Source organism: Cryptomeria japonica, chromosome 4 (genome assembly GCF_030272615.1).
Source record: "Cryptomeria japonica chromosome 4, Sugi_1.0, whole genome shotgun sequence".
In the NCBI taxonomy this organism is placed as follows: domain Eukaryota; kingdom Viridiplantae; phylum Streptophyta; class Pinopsida; order Cupressales; family Cupressaceae; genus Cryptomeria; species Cryptomeria japonica.
Genome location: NC_081408.1, coordinates 553,736,596 through 553,756,406, shown reverse-complemented (window position 1 = coordinate 553,756,406; position 19,811 = coordinate 553,736,596). Strand labels below are relative to the sequence as shown.

At 36.9% G+C, this 19,811-nt stretch overlaps 1 protein-coding gene across 1 annotated transcript in view; it reads right to left on the bottom strand.

The window, feature by feature from the left end:
* Nucleotides 1-10,161, bottom strand: part of LOC131070283 (outer envelope pore protein 16, chloroplastic) — a 56,133-nt gene extending 45,972 nt beyond the window's left edge. Inside the window, exons 1-3 of the mRNA XM_058005794.2 lie at nucleotides 9,836-10,161; nucleotides 7,853-7,979; nucleotides 7,456-7,507 (exon numbers count right to left, since the gene is read on the bottom strand). Of these exons, the coding sequence (XP_057861777.1) occupies nucleotides 7,456-7,507; nucleotides 7,853-7,966 (166 nt within the window). The 5' untranslated portion in view covers nucleotides 7,967-7,979; nucleotides 9,836-10,161. The remainder of the gene's footprint in view (nucleotides 1-7,455; nucleotides 7,508-7,852; nucleotides 7,980-9,835) is intronic.
* Between the last annotated feature and the right edge of the window lie 9,650 nt (nucleotides 10,162-19,811).

Sequence of the window (19,811 nt, the reverse complement as noted above, 5' to 3'; positions counted from 1 at the left end):
TGAAGAGTTATGGTTACCTAGGGTCATGACTCTGCGGTGGCATAAAGCCATGTAGGAGTCATGCCCCTACGTAGACATAACCCTTCACCCATATACATATACAATGATATCGACGCTTGTTGTGGACGATAATCAATAACAGTGGCAATTACATGATACAGCAAGCAGTCGATAATTATCATATTCATCAGATATTATTTGACAGAATCAAATATATATATCAGTGGTCAATATATACATATCAGCGATCACGTTGAAAGTCTGTTCTTACTATATAGCATTAGACTATTGTTTTTCTCTATCACTGATCTAAATTCCTTAACATAAAACAGACCTAGCATTGACCATTTTGAGAGCCTAGAGCCACTTTGAGGGTCGGCTAGAGTTTGGAAATCATTCTAAACCAGTCTGAAGTATTTTTGGTATTAAAATCTGCATATTTATCTCTGTTTATTTCTCAGAAGTCTTAAGTAAAGACATTGTATTTCAGTTCTGGAATTTTTTAGCAGTAATGAAGGTTTTTGTTGTATTTTCCTAAGGTAAGAAATAATTTGATATCTATATCTTTGAGCTGCACAAATCTGATCAGAATTATGGGTTTAAACTTTAAAATGAAAATATTTATGCGCAAATAAATTTCCAGATTTTGTGCCCTAGTTTGCAGAATTTTTTTTTTTTTTCTAGCACCCCTATTTGGGGATATTACAGTATAATTGGTTAAATTAAGCATATTTATGATTGGTTTATTGTTGTTATGTGGATGAGGGTTTATATCAGACAATAAGGGTTCATTTCAAGCATTTCCAGCCACTTGTCTTGTTGATGTGTTTTTTAGGCACATGCAAACACGGAATAAATACCCAAAAGTATCTTATCCTCTCTTGATCAAAGTCTTTCAAATGCTGAAGATTCGCATAAGGATCACTTGAGACAACTCCAAGGTTCCTAACATGTCGGGTCACAATGTGTGGATAAGCACAGTTGGTTGTTGTGATTGTTGTTTCTTCAAGGGGCTTTACATTGTACATGAATGCTTGAATTGCTGGAACTTGATCATCTGATGTTGCAATCTTGTGATGCTTTTTATCCTAAACTAGCTTGAGTTGAAAAAAAGGCAAAAGGGAAAGGGTTGAGGAATTTTATCCTAAAACTTAGAATGCAAAAAAAGAGTGAATAATTCGATGGAATCCTACTGAGCACGGTCTCACCATTAAACCGAACAATTTGACACAAACTCAATGCAATCTTCTAAGGTGCAATTCGAAGACGTTCAAATCATTATCATCAAACATTGATTACCATTCAAGTTAATGCATAAACAATAAACATATAACAATTGAAGTCAAGCTCATATAATTCCAGTTGACCAAGCAAGGCACACCTACAATCAGCAAGAGGCTAGTGGTACGGACTAAATGGATTCCACACAAATATATTCAACAAATTCATTCATTCAATCTAATCAACATGAAAGCAAATGAGAAGTAGAAACCATGTGACTTGTTGAAATAACAAATTTCACCGTGACTTCAATGAAAAGAGTATCTCCATTTACAAGTCTTAACAACAATTCCTCCTTCTCTTATTCTAATCTAACTTCTAACTACTATTAATCTCCTATTTTCTATTCTTCTCCTCTATTCTATTAATCTACTATTAACTATTAACCTTTACAAATGAAGAGCTTGAGCTTTATAGAGAGAGCTCATTTTACAATAAATGGTCAGGATTGAACGCCATCAATGGCCAAGATTTTACAATGAAACCCTAATTAGGGTTTGTTACAACAAACTTTATTCTGGCCAATGAAATAATTACAATGCTCAGACACAAGTCATTTTTTGACCAATAGATAGTGGGGGTAGGTGCATTAGAGTTTGTGCCCCCATGGGGGTGAGTTTGGTTCATTGAATCGAGACATGCCGATGTGGGACTTCCTCTAATTGGTGGAGTAGTGACTGAGATGCCACCTCAATCTGCACTTGTAGACCGGATTCATCATCATGAATGACTATTATCTCTTGATACTCAACATTATCAAGCTACAGCAGTGATGATGATGAAGGCGTGTTTCAAATTATATCATGTTGTTCAAGCTGATCTTCTAACTTTGATTAACTCTTCTGAAACTATCTTCTTGAATGTCTCAATGCTGAACCTCATGAAGGTGCAAGGTTTATATGTTGACTTCCTCTAGTCTTGAATCTTGACATTGTCTTGGAATGAACCCTTGATGTCATAATCTGCCTTGAGGTGATTGTATGACTTCTTTTTATGAAATCTTTTGAATATCTTGAAGTCCTTGCGCAATCACCTTCTTGGTATTGTTGTGCTTGCCGGTGAAATCCTTCCTCTTGAATGTCACGCTTGCCTTGTGTTGCGTCCCATCTTGATGTAACCTTGAATGTGCTTTCTCACTCCTCGCTTTGATTCTCCAATCAGACCTAGAAAAGAAAACATTTTGAATCATATTGATGAAAAAACAAAATTAACTGAATCAATACACTCCCCATCACACTAAAAGAAGAATTTTGGACATTTTGAGTGCAAATTGAGGAGGTTTGCTCCTACAAGGGAGCAATGAAAGTAACTTTAGCTCCTAGAAGGGAGCAATGAAAGAGAAATTCGCTCCAAGGTGATGGCAATGGAAATCACTCAAACATGAAGGCAAAGGAAGTGACATTCACTTCAAATGATGAGCAATGGAAGTCAAATCAAACTCAACACACTTGGGTAGATATGATCAATTTTACCCTCTTATGCCTTAAGTTTATCACCTTTCTTATGTGAAACGCTTCAAATGATCATTAAAATTGCCTAAAAGGATTTTTTGCTCTCATGAAGGAACAAAGGAAGGTGATTTCGCTCCTGAGAAGGAGCAATGCAAGCACATTTCGCTCCTAAAGGGGAGCAATGGAAATTATTTCACACAGCCAAATTTTCATCCTCTCTCTCCACTCCATCAACTCATCCTTTGAGTTTTTAATCCTCATGTGCAAAAGTCATTAAATCACCTTCACCAGATGTCTTGGAGATGACTTCACTCCTAGGATGGGGCAATAGAAGTCAAATTCACTCCTAGAGAAGAGCAAAGGAAGTCACTCAAATTCACCCTTAGCTTGGTCTTATGAACTCATGTCTTGGTATTTTGCCATCCATGCATGTGAATGTGTCAAATTAACCTCAAGGGAGGCTTTAGAATCAACTTCGCTTCTAAACAAGAGCAAAGGAAGGGAAATTCGCTCCTAATGAGGAGCAAAGGAAGTGGTTTTTGCTCCTAAGGAGTGGCAAAGGAAATTTAGTTCAAATCACCTTCCAATCTGCTCTTAGCCCTATTTCATCAATTTGTCTATCTTTTACCAATCATGCCTCAAGGTTTTTAGTCATTTCATCAAATTACCATGAAATTACCATGAAAGACTGCTTGGGAAGTCATTTTGCTCTCATGGAGGAGCAAAGTAAGAGAAATTCGCTCCAATCAAGGAGCAATGGAAGTAGATTTCACTCCTAAAGGGGAGCAAAGGAAATCACTTCAATTTTGACACTTAGCGTGATCTCCTCCATTTACCCTCCATTCCATCCACTCAAACGCATCAAATTACCTTCATGTGAGGCCTTAGGAGTGAATTTGCTCTCATGAAAGAGAAAAGGTGAGGAAATTCGCTCCAATTGAGGAGCAATGGAGGTGAATTTCGCTCTTGGAGAGGAGCAAAGGAAGTCACTTCAATTTTGACACTTCGATCCTTCCTTTTATCAAAATTATGACGCATTAACCTTGATCCCTCAAATATGCTCAAGAAGTTCAAATCGCTCCAAGGTGAAGGCAAAGGAAGAGGAATTCACTCCTGAGAGGGAGCAAAGGAAGTGACCTCCACACTTAGCCCAATTCAAGGTTGTTGATCAAAGATTGCATTCACTGCTCAAACTAAGATATCACATGGTGATCAAACGGAGTTTTAGATGTCATAGGAGGCTTGGAGAGTAAATTCGCTCTTGAGAAGGAGCAAAGGAAGCAAAATTCGCTCCAAGAATGGAGCAAAGGAAGTGAAATTCACTCCTAGGGAGGAGCAATGGAAATTTTTGCACACTTAGCCAAATTTTGCTCCTGCAACTTGATAAAGTGCAATCAGCCCACTTTGATAGCAAAGGAAGAAATTCACTTCAAAACCTAAGCAATGGAAGAGAAGTTCTCTCCAAGAATGAGGCAAAGGAAGAGGATTTCGCTCCTAAGAAGGAGCAATGGAAGTGGAGCACACTCACCATCCTTGGCCTTTCTATCAACCTCCTCATCGGTTCATCCTTTCAATTAGATCCATTGCATCCATTTCAGACCTCCAAAATGCAATGGGAGTCATGCCCAGGGTCACAATAGCAAAGGAAGTCAAATTTGCTCCTAAGAAGAAGCAAAGGAAGTGAAATTTGCTCCTAGGAGGGAGCAAAGGAAATTTTCATGTACTTAGTCAAATTTTGCCCTTTCAACCTGCCTCTCAATGAAGTGTGATCACATCACTTGAATGAAGAAGGAAACTTTGCATAATTGATGAGACTTGATCCAAGGTATGCATCCATCAACCTCCTTGCTTGTCATGCTCAAATCGACCCTTGACTTGACACCCTATTCCATGGAAGAGCAAAGGAAATTTTCCCATACTTGGTCAGATTTTGCTCCTGCAACTGACCTTCCTTATCTACTATGCTCAAATTGACATCACTCGACCTCTTTCCAACCTAAGGAGGGAGAAATGACTATACCATTGCCTAGCCACCTAAGAAAGTGCACTTCTTCAAACGAAAGGCTAATAGCAAAAGACCTTACTACTACCAATAGCTACGCTAAGACAACTAACCTAGAAAGCGAAAAAGTGGGGGTCCCCATTTGCAATAGGGCGATGTGTGAATACGTCACGACATGTCTATTTTTCAGTTCACTGTCTCTTTTGTTCAAAATTCAGAAAATTACAAAAAATTAGAAATTCCAAAAATGGGACATTACAAATATGTTGATGAAGTTATCTTCAATGTGGTCCCCATTGACATTTGTACTATGATATTTGTGAGTCACTATACAAATGTATTGATGAAGTTATCTTCAATGTGGTCGGTGTTGACATTTGTACTATGATATTTCATATTTGTGAGTCCATGCTTACATGAGAAAGATGCTATATACTTCCGAAGGAGGAGCCAATAATAGGTTGGTCTTGAAGGGGAAGGAATGTTTCTTGAATGTGCATAAAGGCAAGTCCAAGATTGCATTGACTAGTTCATCAAAGGACAGAAGATTAATTTATGCAAGAGGAACCTTCATACTTCAAGAATCTGAGAGAACAGTTGAAAGGTCTGGAACAAAACTTCACTTGTGCAAGGAGCAGTAGGTTAGCTAGAGACAACAAGGCAACAAGTCTAAGGTAATGCCAACCTTGTGGGGCAAGGCAAAAAGGCACCTTGGAAGGATGAAGGGGCAATCCTAAAACTTTTGGGGGCCAAAAGCCTCCTAGTTGAGGAGGTGTGATCCGAAAAATCAGATTAAGTAAACATTTATATTATTGGGGTTTTGGTGTTACGAGCTCATTGAGTGTTTTGAGGATGCCTAGCATGTGAATTTGTCATCAAACCAATATGCAGCGGATGCAGAAAGGATGTGTGCAAGTCAAGAATGGAATGGAGCATCTTTGAAATGCATCTGTTCAAAGTTGCAGACCTTTAAATGACTGGATCAGGTGATAGAGACAAGTTTTCCAAATACACAAGCAGCAAACACGCATTCACCACTGACAAACTTATCACAAATCGGTAAATGATCTACTAGTAAAGTGGTAAATGCATCTTTGTGCAAGCAGTGAGTTTTCAAACATCAAATGTTTCATCTTCAGTTTTAATGGTAGATCTTTTATCTTCTCACCTAGAAGAAGTTGTAGGGAGGCCTTATCCACCTTCTCTACATCTGTGAGAGGATTACACTCTGTTGGTGGTGCGTAGACCCATTGCTGAGTAAAAAGAAAATGTATGTTGTAAATCGTTTTTTGGTAACAGGGGAGTGTAGAGTTGTTATGCTTAGAGCTCCCAAAGGGCATCGAAGCTTGTTGAGGCTGGTATAGCTTCTAACTCATTGTACTTGCCTTTTTGCAAAGTGAAACAGGGAATTGTTACTCGGACTGAAGTTTTTCATCCGAAGTGATTTTGCTCCAGATTATATTGTGTTGCTTCCTATTTGAGCATATTTATTATGTTTATTACCACATTTCTTGATGTTTACATCTCTGTTATTTTATGTTGCACATGGATTTTGTTCGTCGAAATCCATTATATATGGTAAAAATAGTTTTCAAGATGCATTAAGAGGTCTTCGCACTGTAATCCATTCGTTCATGACTGTGCAGGTGGAGTATCCACCCCAGTTTACAGATCAGCTAAAGTTTACTTTACTTTTTAATGATCTTTTTTTCCATGCCATGTTAATCAAAAACGCCTATTACTGTTCCAATTATTAGAGGATTTACTGCTCGAACACTTTCATAAAGATTTGTATATAAACTATGGTGACAGCTACAATTTGTGCTCCCGAATATTAACAATTGGTCCATGTGCATTATTCAACATCATGCCTAGTGAATTAAGGTCCTTGCAGGCAAAAACATTCACAATTCTCACATTTTAAAAAAAATTGTATTAAGACTAATGTATTTGTTTTTGCTTGCAATAATAATTTGTTCCATGGGTAATCTTAAATAAATTAAGCAAATACACATTCGGCTCACATGCAACAGATAGTCTCATTGAAATTCAAGAGTTGAAAACTACATCTCCAATTTAACAGAATATACTCATTAGAAAGTAGTAGAGCAGGCTTTGAGGTGTAATATACTGCTGAATGCATAAATGAAAAGAAATAAGCATCAAGAATAAAAGAAGAAATACAAAATCTAAAGATAATTTGTTTTTCAACGTTCAGTAGAAAAATGAATTTTAATAGAAGGGAATGCCAAAAGTTCAACTGCATTTGTTGCCCTTGTTTTGTTTCATATTAAACTCTTCCAGAGAAGCTTTCAAGAAAACTCAAAGATTTTATTTAATTATGGATAAAGTTATTCATTTAAAAATTCAACACAGTTAATTCATCTTTAATCTTTTTTATTCATACTTCCTTTCTATGCAAGACAAGTGCTTTTCTCTATAAAAAGACAATACTTTAAGACTAAAATCAGAAAATGCAAATTCAAATGGCATAGTTTTATAATGAGATCTTCTCTTGGGGTGAACCTAAATAAAGTTCTCAAATAATTCTAGTCATTCTCGTCATAAAGTTCTCAAAACATTCTGATGATTCTCTTCAGAATTTTACTTCAATTTTTTCAGGAATTATGTGGTTTAGTATCCAAGGAAAATAAAAAATCATACAACACTATAACAAAAGAAAATCATTATAAGATAACTATTGTCTAGAAATTCTGTAACCTTTATTCAAAGCACTATAAACCTCTTCTGCAGCCACGCGTGAAGCACCCACCTGCCACATTTATAAACTTCAAAATCATTCTTATGTTTATAAATTATACCATCATCTTCTCTAGTCACATATTAATCTCTGTAACAATTCAATTACACACTATCATCATTCACCATTTAATATTATTTCTAATTCCACACTTTCATTGCACAAACTTAACTTTACTTCTTATGGTTGTGATTATTCCCATATTCCCTACACACCTGATTTCCATTAGTATCACTCAAAGAAGGTTATCCTTGTGTGCATATTTCAAAACCAAATAATGTTATTGCAAAAACTAATTCACCATAAAAGAGAATAAATATCTCCAACAACTTATGCAATGAAAGGGAAGATGAATACAGTTCCAATTTTGAAGAATCCATCAACTGCTCGATTAAGCAAGGGATGGCCCATATCCACAAACACACCGACAGTGGGTGAATTAAGGTTAGCAGAAATTCTTCCTTGAGGCATCTTGTCAAGTACCCTGTCAAAATCAAAAAAAAGGCAACTAAGTGCATCCTCTATTCTCAAACGAATCTATTATTGGCTGCTAATCAATTATGAGTGTCACCCATGTATTATGAAGGACAATTAATTCAATGGACTTAGGTGGCCAACAAAAGTACTCAAAATCACTTGGACAGCTCTAAAATAGAACTGATCTGTAAGGTTTTCACGCTTACAGCATACCAACGCAACGAGAATTACACAACTGAGTTGTGTTGGAGCCTCTCAAAATGCAGCAGCAAAACCAGTCCAGAAAACAACACCAAATGTAATATTCTAAATTTAAATAAATAGACATTTTAAGAAATCATATACGACAACACATAACTGCCAAATATCTTTACAACAAGGAGATATTCCTGTGTACCCGCCATAGCCCCAGATAATCTTAATCCTCTTTTCATTCAAAAATATTGCGTCCTCCTCTCCTTCACTCGGCTGGTACTATTCTTCAAATTTGTTAATTGAACTAATTCTCTCTGACTAAAGTCTTGTCTCTATCAGCAATTCCTTTTTTCATTTGATATTCCTTTGGATTGTCTTGCAATTATATATTTTATTCATTTGAGTTTACCTCTCTCTTGTTAGGTTTTCTTGCTTTCTAGATCTAAATTTAGATTTAGTTTATACCTTTTTAGCTTTAGTTACTTAAGTCCTTTTAGTACTTTAGATTAGCTTTTTTCCCTTTTTCTTTTTTAGGATGAGAATCTTACTGGGGAGTCGGTCCCCGACTCAAACCTGTGTCAACCATAGTAAACTCCCTAAGATTGGACCACGGCCCTCAGGCTTTTTGTTACACAAGAAAGGATGCTGTCTAGTAGGAGCCAGGCTATGGTTCAAATTTCAAACCTATACCAACGCGGTAAAATCCCTAGGATTACAATTGGACCTCTGTACACTTGACTCCCATTAATCCATTTTGTTCATCTGCAGACATTGAAATATTTTTTATTTCTGAACTTAACTGACCTTCCCTTCTAATTAAATTGAAATAACATTTCAGCTTTAGTGAACACACTGATTGATCCAACACAACTCCAGAATTGAACACACTAACTCCAGAGTCTAATTTTATATCACGTGTGCCTCAGGTCCATTTATTTTTTCACTAATTTTCCTAGCAGTCAGTAAAGAAGAATTTATCTAAAATTAAATGAATAGCTATTTTTTGCGATTCACAAAGTGCAAATTAGAAGTTCAATACCCATGAAATCATCCAGTATATTCAGAATGCAGCAGACCCAGTTTCAAATAGTAACTGAAGTCTAGCCCATAATAGGGAAGACAGTTGATCACGCAAGATCTCAGCAGACCGAAAACTGCCCAATGCAATGCATAAAATGGGCATTGACAACTTCCATCCAAAAACCCGCTAATGTAAAATGGGTACAGATAATTTTTTTAGTTGATCACATATAGATCTTAGCTAAACCGGAAACTCCCCAAAGACAATATCATGAAATGATTGGTGACAATTTCAATCCAAAATCCACTATTCTCAAATGGGTACGGATGCTTTTTAGCTGGTCACTTATAAATCTTGGCTTACCGGAAACTCCCCTAGTGCAATCACACGAAATGGGTGTTGGCAGTTTTGATTCAAGGCCACTGATCTCATATGCCCAGAGAATATGTCAAATCAGATGTTCTGCATTCCTTGCAGCACAATTTTACCTTACAAATAATTGGTGAGAGAGAAGCAGGTTTTGGTGTAAAATAAGTGCATGCTTCAGATTCGTAGAATAACATATTCACTAAACTGTGTATACAGTGAATCTACGTAACAGTCTCACTGAAATCAAGTGGAGAAAACAAAGAAAATTGTATACTTACCCAGTCAGCTGCAAAATAAGCAGGTGAGGAGATCTGTGGGGCTACTCAATAATAATTGTCAGAAAAGAATTGAGATTGCCTCAAGGAGATGATGAGGAGATTGTAGAGAATAATTTGACAATTTTTCACTGGAGAGGTTTTTAAAGAGGGAAGATTCTGTTATAACCCAGATCCTACATAGGTGCTCTCAATTTCGAGTTTTGGAGTGTTTTTTCCTTTTATGATGCCACCTCGGTCTACGTAAATTTTGGCATAGCATTAATGGTGCTGGTAAATAATCATTTTCTGGACGGGGTATTCGGTATTGAGATTCTTTAAGGAGCTTGAGGCAGGGGTGTTGGCGATCTTAGTGTCTTTTTCTTGAGTGACGCTTGTGGTGTCAAATGCATGAAATTCTGACGGTTTTGATTGAAAAAAATGACGTTTGAAAAAACTCCAATTCCAAATCAATGCCTATTTGGAAGTTTTTATACAGATGTCACAGGTGCACAAAAAAAATAGAATAAAAGGTTTTTAAATATTTTTTCTTTAAGGGATAGTTGATTTAATCATTTTAATTTTTATTTTTTTATTTTGATGGTGATTTTTTTGTTTTTAAGTTTTTTTTAAAATAGATTTAGTGATGAAGTAGTGTTATATTAAAATATTTAATTCTAACGTTATTATAAGCTTTATGTTTTAAAATAAAGTATTTTTTTAATTTTATTATTGAAGTTGTAAATGTTAAATAATTAGACAAATTGGGAACTCTTGAATTATACACAAACATAAATATTTAATGTTGTTCACTAATTTGGCTACATCCATGAGAAAGCAAGCCTTAATCTTTAGTATTCATTGTGGATTACATACATGGGGATTTACCCTCATATATATACAATAGTCTTCTCCAGAAGACGAAGAAACAAAGATGGGAAGATGAAATGAACAATCGGACTTCACATCCAACAATCTCCCACTTGAAGTTTGACTTGTGTTATGACTTCACATCTAAACAACCTCCCACTTGAAGTATGCTTTACATGGCCTATCCCCTGCTTTACATTCTCAACCAATATCTAAACACAATCACCAAATACCATGGTAATAAATAGGCCAAGAATCAATCACCATAACTGGTATAGCAACTGCAACTAATTGATAATCACATCCAACTAACCATACAACATTAGTAAATTTATGCCAACATATAATCCATTGTCTTGCTTAAAAAACCATCTTCAAGAATAACAAAATGCACCAAAAAACCATTGATGTGCAAAAAATATGAAGACCCTTATAGTGCAATCCAATGAAAAAGAATACAAATATTGCATGAGCAATGTCAATCTACCAATCAACACTTACAAAAAAAGGTGTGGCAATAATTAAATCACAATGATTTGCAAACTACAACCAACTTGTTGCAAAAGAGCTTATTTGCTACTCAATTTTCTCACCTTTGATCTCACTTCACTTTTTCCAAGTCCTCATTAAAAACACTACATACTTCTATTAAAAAATAATAAAGCACAACAACAATATATGCCCACAAACAAATGAATAAGAGACTCTAGGAATAAACATAATGTCAAAAGAGAAGATGCAAATCATATCTCATCCTTCTACCAACACCACCAAGTGCTAAGTTGTGACCAAGTATGATCTCCTTTACCTCCCCAGATGAAAGCATTAACAACACCCAACCAACATGGATGTAAGCCCCTTTAAACAAGGAAGATGAAATTCAAAATCATTCTAAAGCTAGGAACAAACTCAAACATCTCCTAAACTCAAATGCACAAGGAGATAGATTTGCCGAGTAGACCAAGAGTGGGGAGTGAGAATGCTCCTCCAAGATACACCAAGTCACAATGACTCTCTCCAGGAACAATCTCCTCTAGGTCCATAATGAACTTGTGTCCATCACCAAGTGTAGGCTCCTCAGTCTTCTTGTTGAAACCTCTAAAGAAAAAACCGTCTCAACAAATGTTCTCTAATCCCAAGAGAACTCCAGCCTCATCCAAGTCTCCTAATATTCAAGAGTACCTCCATGATCAATCCATCAATGTATTCAATACTAAGAGCAACAACAAGACCAATGTCAAAACTCTCATTACATGTCAACATAACCTGGGAACACAACGTGACAACTTGATCTAACATCTCCACAAAGGAATACCACATGCTCCAAAGAGCATAACCTATCAAGAGAGCTTGTATCATGCTAGTGCTCTAATCTAGACTCAAGAGCCTATTATTGAATCTAAGAATCAACATCTCCAATCACACGAAGATAACCATCTCATGACGGCAAAACTCTTGCATCCAAAAAGTCCCACTATAGCGTGACATCAGACTATTCATGGTATCATGATAAGAATGTTGCAAGTCTAGCGAAGACACCCTAATTATTTGTTTGGATAATTTATAGACTTAAAGACTCAAACATTAGATCCACCTCAAATTTGATTTGCCAATCTACAATGAGTAATCATGTTCATAGACATCATAGAGAAAATTTGTAAAATAATACCAAAAAAACTCCACGATTGGCAGTTATAACTTACAACTGCAAACACCTTGTTGCCATCAAATTTCCCTCTTCTTTGAAAATCTTGTGGTTGTCATCGTAATCAGAGCATGAAACAAACCTCACATCTCCATTATCAACATTGTCTCCATAACTGCCAACTAATAGGATTTCGGTGACTAGTAGAACGCCTCGATGTGTTTCTTCTTCTCCAACAAAGTCAATCCAAGCCTAAAGAGACCTATACAAGTACTCTGCATCTCCATTACACTTCCATCCTCCTCCTCCTCCTCTACCTCCCTCCCTATCCTCCTCATATTTCTTTAAAAACACCAAAAAATAATAATCATTCTTCTCTCTAATACGATTGTGCAGGTTCAAAATTATGCCAAAATTTGCATTCTCAATGTTCGCAAGCAATCTCTGTCACTTTGTCCATCTGCAAGTGAAAGTTATAGACTGCTTATTGGGAGGAATTCCCGTCAACAGATCCACCATATCTCATCAATTAAACCCAAAACAACAAATCCATTTGAATGCACTTTTATTCACTAGTCAAAAGGGTAGATATATGTTGCAGATGTAAACACCATTACATTGATATATGTCGCCAGTGGATGTGGCTAATTTGGCTCCAAAACGGTTCACTAACCTTTGTGTTATACACTTTTCTGAAAAATGAAAGTCACAGGTAGTTCTGTCGAGCATGACCAAGATCTGTAATTTTCGACTAACTAACCTTGATGTTATGCGAAAATCGTGACTTTTTAGAACCAATTTAACCGCAGCCCATATTTACATACCCATATTTCCATTCCAAAAAAATTCAAAGAAATTTAAAAACCACAATCATCACATTTACACCAGACAACAAACATAATCACCAACACTTTGGTTGCATTTGGCAGAACCTACATACTCATCAAAATCATATTCGCCACACATAAATCCTCAAACATTTTTCGAATTCCTTGCGAGTGTTATAACATAAATGTAAAATTGTCTATATAACTTCAAATGTCATGCAAAAACACGGAGATTTAAAAAATTGTACATTCTGAAAAAAATGAATAAGTTTCACGATACACGCAAGTGTTTTTCTTGAGTGGTTGTTTAGGCGAATAAGCACATATCATATTCGGTGTAGACACAAGAAAAACAACCCTCATTGTTGGTAAGTTTGGGGCATCCGCTCAAAACATTTCGACTCACCCTTTCCTCTTCCATGCTGCAATTCAATTCACTCTAAAGAAAATTTGTGCACACCCAATTAAGGTTCTCCATAGCATAGTAGTATACACGGTATTCATCTTCATTCTGGATCTTGAACCTCCAATCATTTCCACACCCTCTACAATGAACAAACTTATCATAGTGAAAATTAAAACCATGAATGTCATTGTTGCCTATGGCTTTGTAGTAACAGACTAGGACTGTATTGAAAAGGGACACTTTCTTTGTGTAGTCGGATTCATCACTCAAATTGAGCCCTTCCATTTCCTGTGATCACTTGCACACCACACTTAACTCTCCTTGTTGGGTAATCTATGTTGGAAACTAATAACACTGAGAGGGGGGAGTGAATCAGTGTTATACCGGAATATAAGATTTTAGCCTTAACAAAACATTCATACACCAACCTGTATACCGGTATAAACAAAATTGAAAGAAGTAATGCAACCAATAAGCCAAACACATAAATGAGAAACATAACACACAGGTTTCTACGTGGAAAACCTCAAAGAGGAAAAATCACAGTGGGATTTGTGACCCACAATATCAATTCAATGTCCATATGAAGAGATATTACAATATATGATGGGCTTGCACTTGCAGGAAGGCTTACAACCTAGGGCACACTTCTCATCACAATAGGAGCCTCACTGACTACATAACAATCCAGACAACAATTCGGAGAAGTGTGAACTGCTTAATATAGCTTGTCCTATGCCAGAATGCAGTTCCGGTTTAAGCTTTGTCTGTTCCGATTAAAACCCTAAACCTCGGTACCAGAATAACCCTTACAATAGTCTCTCTGATATATTTCGCATTACATCACATCCATATATCCATTCCACATGTCTATCCTTATTCAAAATGATCTAATCAATCTCCCCTATGTACCCTATACAAACTTATGTCTTATGTCGGCTTACAAAGATATGTATAATATCATATTTACATGTCGGTCATGTAACATAAATGAACAAGCATTAAAACAAGTTGTCGATGTCGGATCCAAGATGTTTTGACCTCCAATACCAATGACCTTTACCATACCATGTCAGCCTGCATTGTTGGTGACCAAAGAAATCTTCTATCATGTCGGTGTTGGTGTTGGTACTGGTATAGAGTCTGTGAAGTGTCTGTCGATACACCATATGAAGCTAGAACCCAAAACCATGTTGCCATCAATGACAACATATTGAAACCAACCAATAGAGTGTCAATTACCAACAATCTCCCCCTTTGGCATTGATGGTAACACTCATGTGAAAAATGGTCATGGTTTCAGCTGTCGGTTTTATCCTGCCCTGCTCCCCCTAAGCTGAATATGCAAAATACTCCAATACTCCAAAATTCCAAAAAATCTGTAACTCCACCTACTGTATGCAACCCTTCATTATTTTTCACATCTATAATACTCCCCCTTTGACATCAATACCCAAAAATTGTAAAAAGAATGTCAAAGAATAATAACTGTACATTGAATACCTCCAAAAATGTCTTACCGAAGCTTGACCAATTTCAAGATTTCTGGGTAAGCTTTCTCTAATAACTCCACATAAGTATCCCAACCAGGTTTGAATGTGTCAGAGATAGATACAAGTCCACTCAGTAAATATGCAAGTGATTCTTTCTCAGTGACTTCCGTCGGTGTGGGCTTACCAAGCATATCCATGCATTCCTTCTTATGTACACCAAGTGAATCCAATCTTGGACTCGCCATATCTCTGAGACTTCTGGCTCTCCAAATGATCTTATCTCTTTCCTTTTCAAGAGCAAAAATTTGGTTCTCAAAAGTCAAAATTTGTCCATCAATAGATGTTGTCAGTAAAATTAGTCCATCAAAAGAGTTAGCAATACTAGCAATTTTGTCTTGTATCCCTTTTATCTTTTCATCTACTTTTGTTGTAAGAATCTTTGTATTGCAACATACCCTATATATGTTAGTACCTTGTTTCAAAGAATTTTCTATCAAAATTAGTTTCTCCACAATCTTTTTATTTTCTCTCTCAATGATCTGATCAAAAGCGGCTCTCTTAGCCAAAGTGAATTTTTCAAGTGCTTCTCGGTTAGAGATTTGCTACAATGATTGAAAATCTTTAGAGATGTGCTCTGTTATAGCCTTAAGCTTGTTGGAAGGGCTCACTTCATTCTCAATCTTACATTCTGGGACCAATCTATGCAAAACAGTTATGGATTGATCTATAATCCCTTTGTCTGTGGTTCCTTCCTTCATCAGTTTCTAAGCAGCCATCATCATCAATTGTGTGGGACTCATCTCTGTGATGTTTTTCTTCTCAACTAGAGAAGTGTCAATTTTCAATAATGACATGCCAGCAACTGGTTCCCTGTTGGATTCCCCTATTTTCTCTGATGATTTAACTTTTATTGCCTCCTCACTTGCACTGGTGGCTTTGCCACTTGGTGCAGTTTGTGCACCTGTCGGTTCCTCTCTAGGAACAGTATCCTCAACCTGTACATTAGTATCCAGAGGACAAGTGTCCTCAATGTTAGTATCTTGTACAATGTTCTCAGCATTGACCAGTGTCTTGGTATCTGTTTGTACATTTGTGTTTACCGGTGGCTCAATTTCCACTATCTTGATATTCTTCAAAACTGAGGGTGGAGTACCCATAATTCCTTTACCTTTCCCTTCAACTGGTGTATCTAAAGTATCAGTCTTTGTCTCCGGTGAAGTGAAGAATCATCTATGCTCTCCCAAAAAAATTATCCAAGCCTTTTGTGTTTCCTTTACTATCTCATTCATCCTTCCTAACATCGGGCTAGTTATTCTATGTTTGTTGTTAAAAACCTTTATATTAGCAGCCTCTATTGTCTTTTCCATCTCATTTGGAGTTACAACAACACATATAGCTAAAATTTCTTGCATCTTAATGTGTTTGTCTTCTTGCATTGTAGATAACCTTCTAGTATCTAACATGGTGTATAGCTCTGTCGGTATTTGAATTTCTATTTCAATTAATGATTTCTTATAGATATCTAAATATAGGATAATTTCTTCCTCTACCTCTCTCAGTTCATCATCTTCAAATGTATCATAATAAGATTTAACATTTTTCAGCATCCCATCCTTAGTTATTTTATCAATAATTTCAGCACAAGTCTTAGGTAGAATAATTGTTACATTACCAGTCTCTAGTGCCAAATCAATGTCACTCTTCTTCCTTCTTCTGGCAATACTGGATGCAGCTGATGGTGTGGCCTTAGGTGCCTGCTTTTGTGCCAGTAATTGGATGGTGACCTTCCTAATCGATTGGTTCTTTGCTTCCACCTTAGGTTCTTCCGGTTTCTGTTGGCATATGTGCGGAGTATGTTGATATGATGATATTGTGCTGTCATTTATGTCAAAATGTTGAAGAGAGAACCGGTAATATGCTAAAGAGTGAACCAACAATATGTTGAAGAGTGAACCGGTTTATTGAAGTTAAGCAACTGGAAAAGTGAACCAGTATAATGTTGTAAACCGGTATATGTGCAAAAGGTGAAGCGGTACGTTTGTCCAAGTTAACTGGTATATAGAATGTTTTCTATCAAGGTTTAATATGGTATGACTACCGGTTGGTAGTCCCAACCTCAGGGTTTTTGGTTGAAGTGTTTTGAGCCTGTGTGATTCAACCGATGGCATTGTGTGATGAGTTAGCATTATAATGGAGATCAAATCATGTTGCCACGTCAGCCTCGTGTGCATGAAGAATCTGGCATGAAGGGGTTGATCCTATCTACCTCGGGAATGTGTGAAGTCCCTGCAAATGGTGAAGAACGCGTGATGGGTTATCGCCTCCAAGAAGCGGTGAAGAATGAACGATGGAGAATGTCTTGAGATATGTTCAAGACCATTGTATTCAAATGCAAAGTGTTCAATGGTCAGGATGGAACCGACTGAATTGTTCAACCTAAATGTTAAGGGTTTAGGTTTTATGCTACTGACCTATCTGTTTCCTATAAGGTCGATGTTGTGTCTCATGTTGAGGTTGTTGGAAAATGTTGTGTGTGTATCTAAGTGCAGAGATACGTGATTCTTGCCAGACCAAATAAGAGAATTGATACCTGCAAAGTGTGTGTGCAGAAGGAAGGAACTAAAACGGATCTGCATTGGCATTGAGTGCTATTACGAGATCATTGTAATACCTATTGATCTCTAATCACTTCAACAGTTGGAAAATCCCTTAACAGGGTAGCTTTAACCAGCTTGTTGTAAATCCTTTAACAGGGTGACTCAAAGCCATTGAGTTCATAAAATCCTCTAACAAGGTAACCTTTAACAGGGTTTAACCCTTAATCGGGTATTCTAGCCATCCCTTAACCAGGTGATCCCTAACAGGATCGGTTCTTAATGAAACTTGTTGTAACAGTCTTTAACCGGACTAGGCTCCTAACAGAGCGGACTTCTAAAGAGTTCAAAAACAGCTTGTGGGTATTCATCCCCACCGTGGTTTTTCCCAGTTAGGTTTCCACATGAAAAATATGTGTGTCATGTGTGATGCCTCTTTCATGTGATGTTTTGTTATTTCTTGTTTAAGCGGTGAATCATGTTGTTCTAGTAAATTATTGTATCTTTGATGATAGATTATCTGTTTATGCATAAGGATAAAGTGGAAATGAGGGAGTAGATTGTATGGAAAGCTAAGTGTTGCCAATTTATGTCTTTCACAGTCTCATTATGCTTAACCAGTAGTAATCTGGTTTGGACCGGTATTAGTGTTTTTCTGTCAAGTGCACTGTTTGCAGTCAAACCAGTTCAGGAAAAGTTTTTGTGTCTGTACTGATTCACCCCCCCCTCTTAGTATCGGTTTGGTATTCACTATTCATCATTGAGTTATCAATTTCTTCCTCACGACCCTTTTGAATGCTAATGGTGTGTCATCTTCAGGCTCAGAATCTGCAGTCACAGGTTCAATGTGAACTACCAGATCCTTCCTCTTTCTCCCTTTCTCCAGGACAACATCAATAAGAGCCTTAATGTCCTTAGAAACTTCCTGTACAAACTTGCTTGCCTTACCTTCTTGTTTTTCCCTTCTCTTCCAATTGAACTCAATTTCAACCTCAAGAGTCTTTTGTTGTGCTGTTCCACAAGGTTTTTTTGCTTCATCTCTATCTGCATCAAGTAGAATTTTCACATATGCATCAAGAATTAATGCATCCACCTCATAGCCCATTTCAGCTATCCAAATCTTCCAGGGCTTGACTACCTCCATGAGGGTCTCATCTTTCTTGACCATGAAACATATGTTGGTAGAGTATTTTTCTACTATATGCTCAGGTACTCTTATTCTAGACCTCATAGATTTCTGAAAAGTCTTGAAGTAACCCCATACCTTATCATCTCTAAGACTTCCCAATGCAGCAATTGATTGTTTTAGTTGTCTTCCTACCATGATGTCAAAAGCCCATTGCTTCCTTCCAGAACTGGGAGTATCATTCAAAAAGTATAACATTAAGCAAACTAACAGATTTCCATACCGGAAAGTGCCCTTCTTCTCACCTTTAATCTTCCCTAAATTGATCAATAACTCCTCAAGCATCCAGTCACAAAGATCTAACTTGATATTTTCTCTCATCATTCTATATGCGGCCAAAATACATGAACTAGAAACTCAATTCAATCAGTTAGATTGAGTTACCTTGTAGCCTATGACCATGCTTCCAAATTTGATGTCGGTGTCGGTGATGGTGCTCACCTTCATCGATCTCTTGTCTGATGTGGCACCGATGATCTTCCTTATGAAGTCATTTGATACTTTCTTATCCAGATGTTTGCCTACCGATGCCAAACCAGTAATTGCCCAAATGGCTTCCTTAATGATTTTGTAGGGTCAGTCCAGCCATATGAATTCCCCATGTACTTTGCTCAGTACATATCTGACTATCTCATCCTCGAACTCCAGAATATCTAGAGTATCAGTGAACCCTAGATCTTCGATGTGTTTATATGTCGGTTTGATTTTACTAGATTCTCCCAAGAGTTCATTTATATACATCCCCTTGATCTCTGATGTGCCTAAGTCCTCTATATGACAATGAATATAGGTCGTAACATCTTCCACATATACCACTCCCTTTGGAACGCGAGAAAATGCTCCAACCAAAACTTCCTTGGTAGCCACATGTGGATACCATTTAAAAATTGGCCTGGGGCGGTCCTTAACTTCTACTATTGTTGGATATGCAACGAAAATAGGAGAAAAAGATGATCTCAATTCCATGATTCAAAAAAAA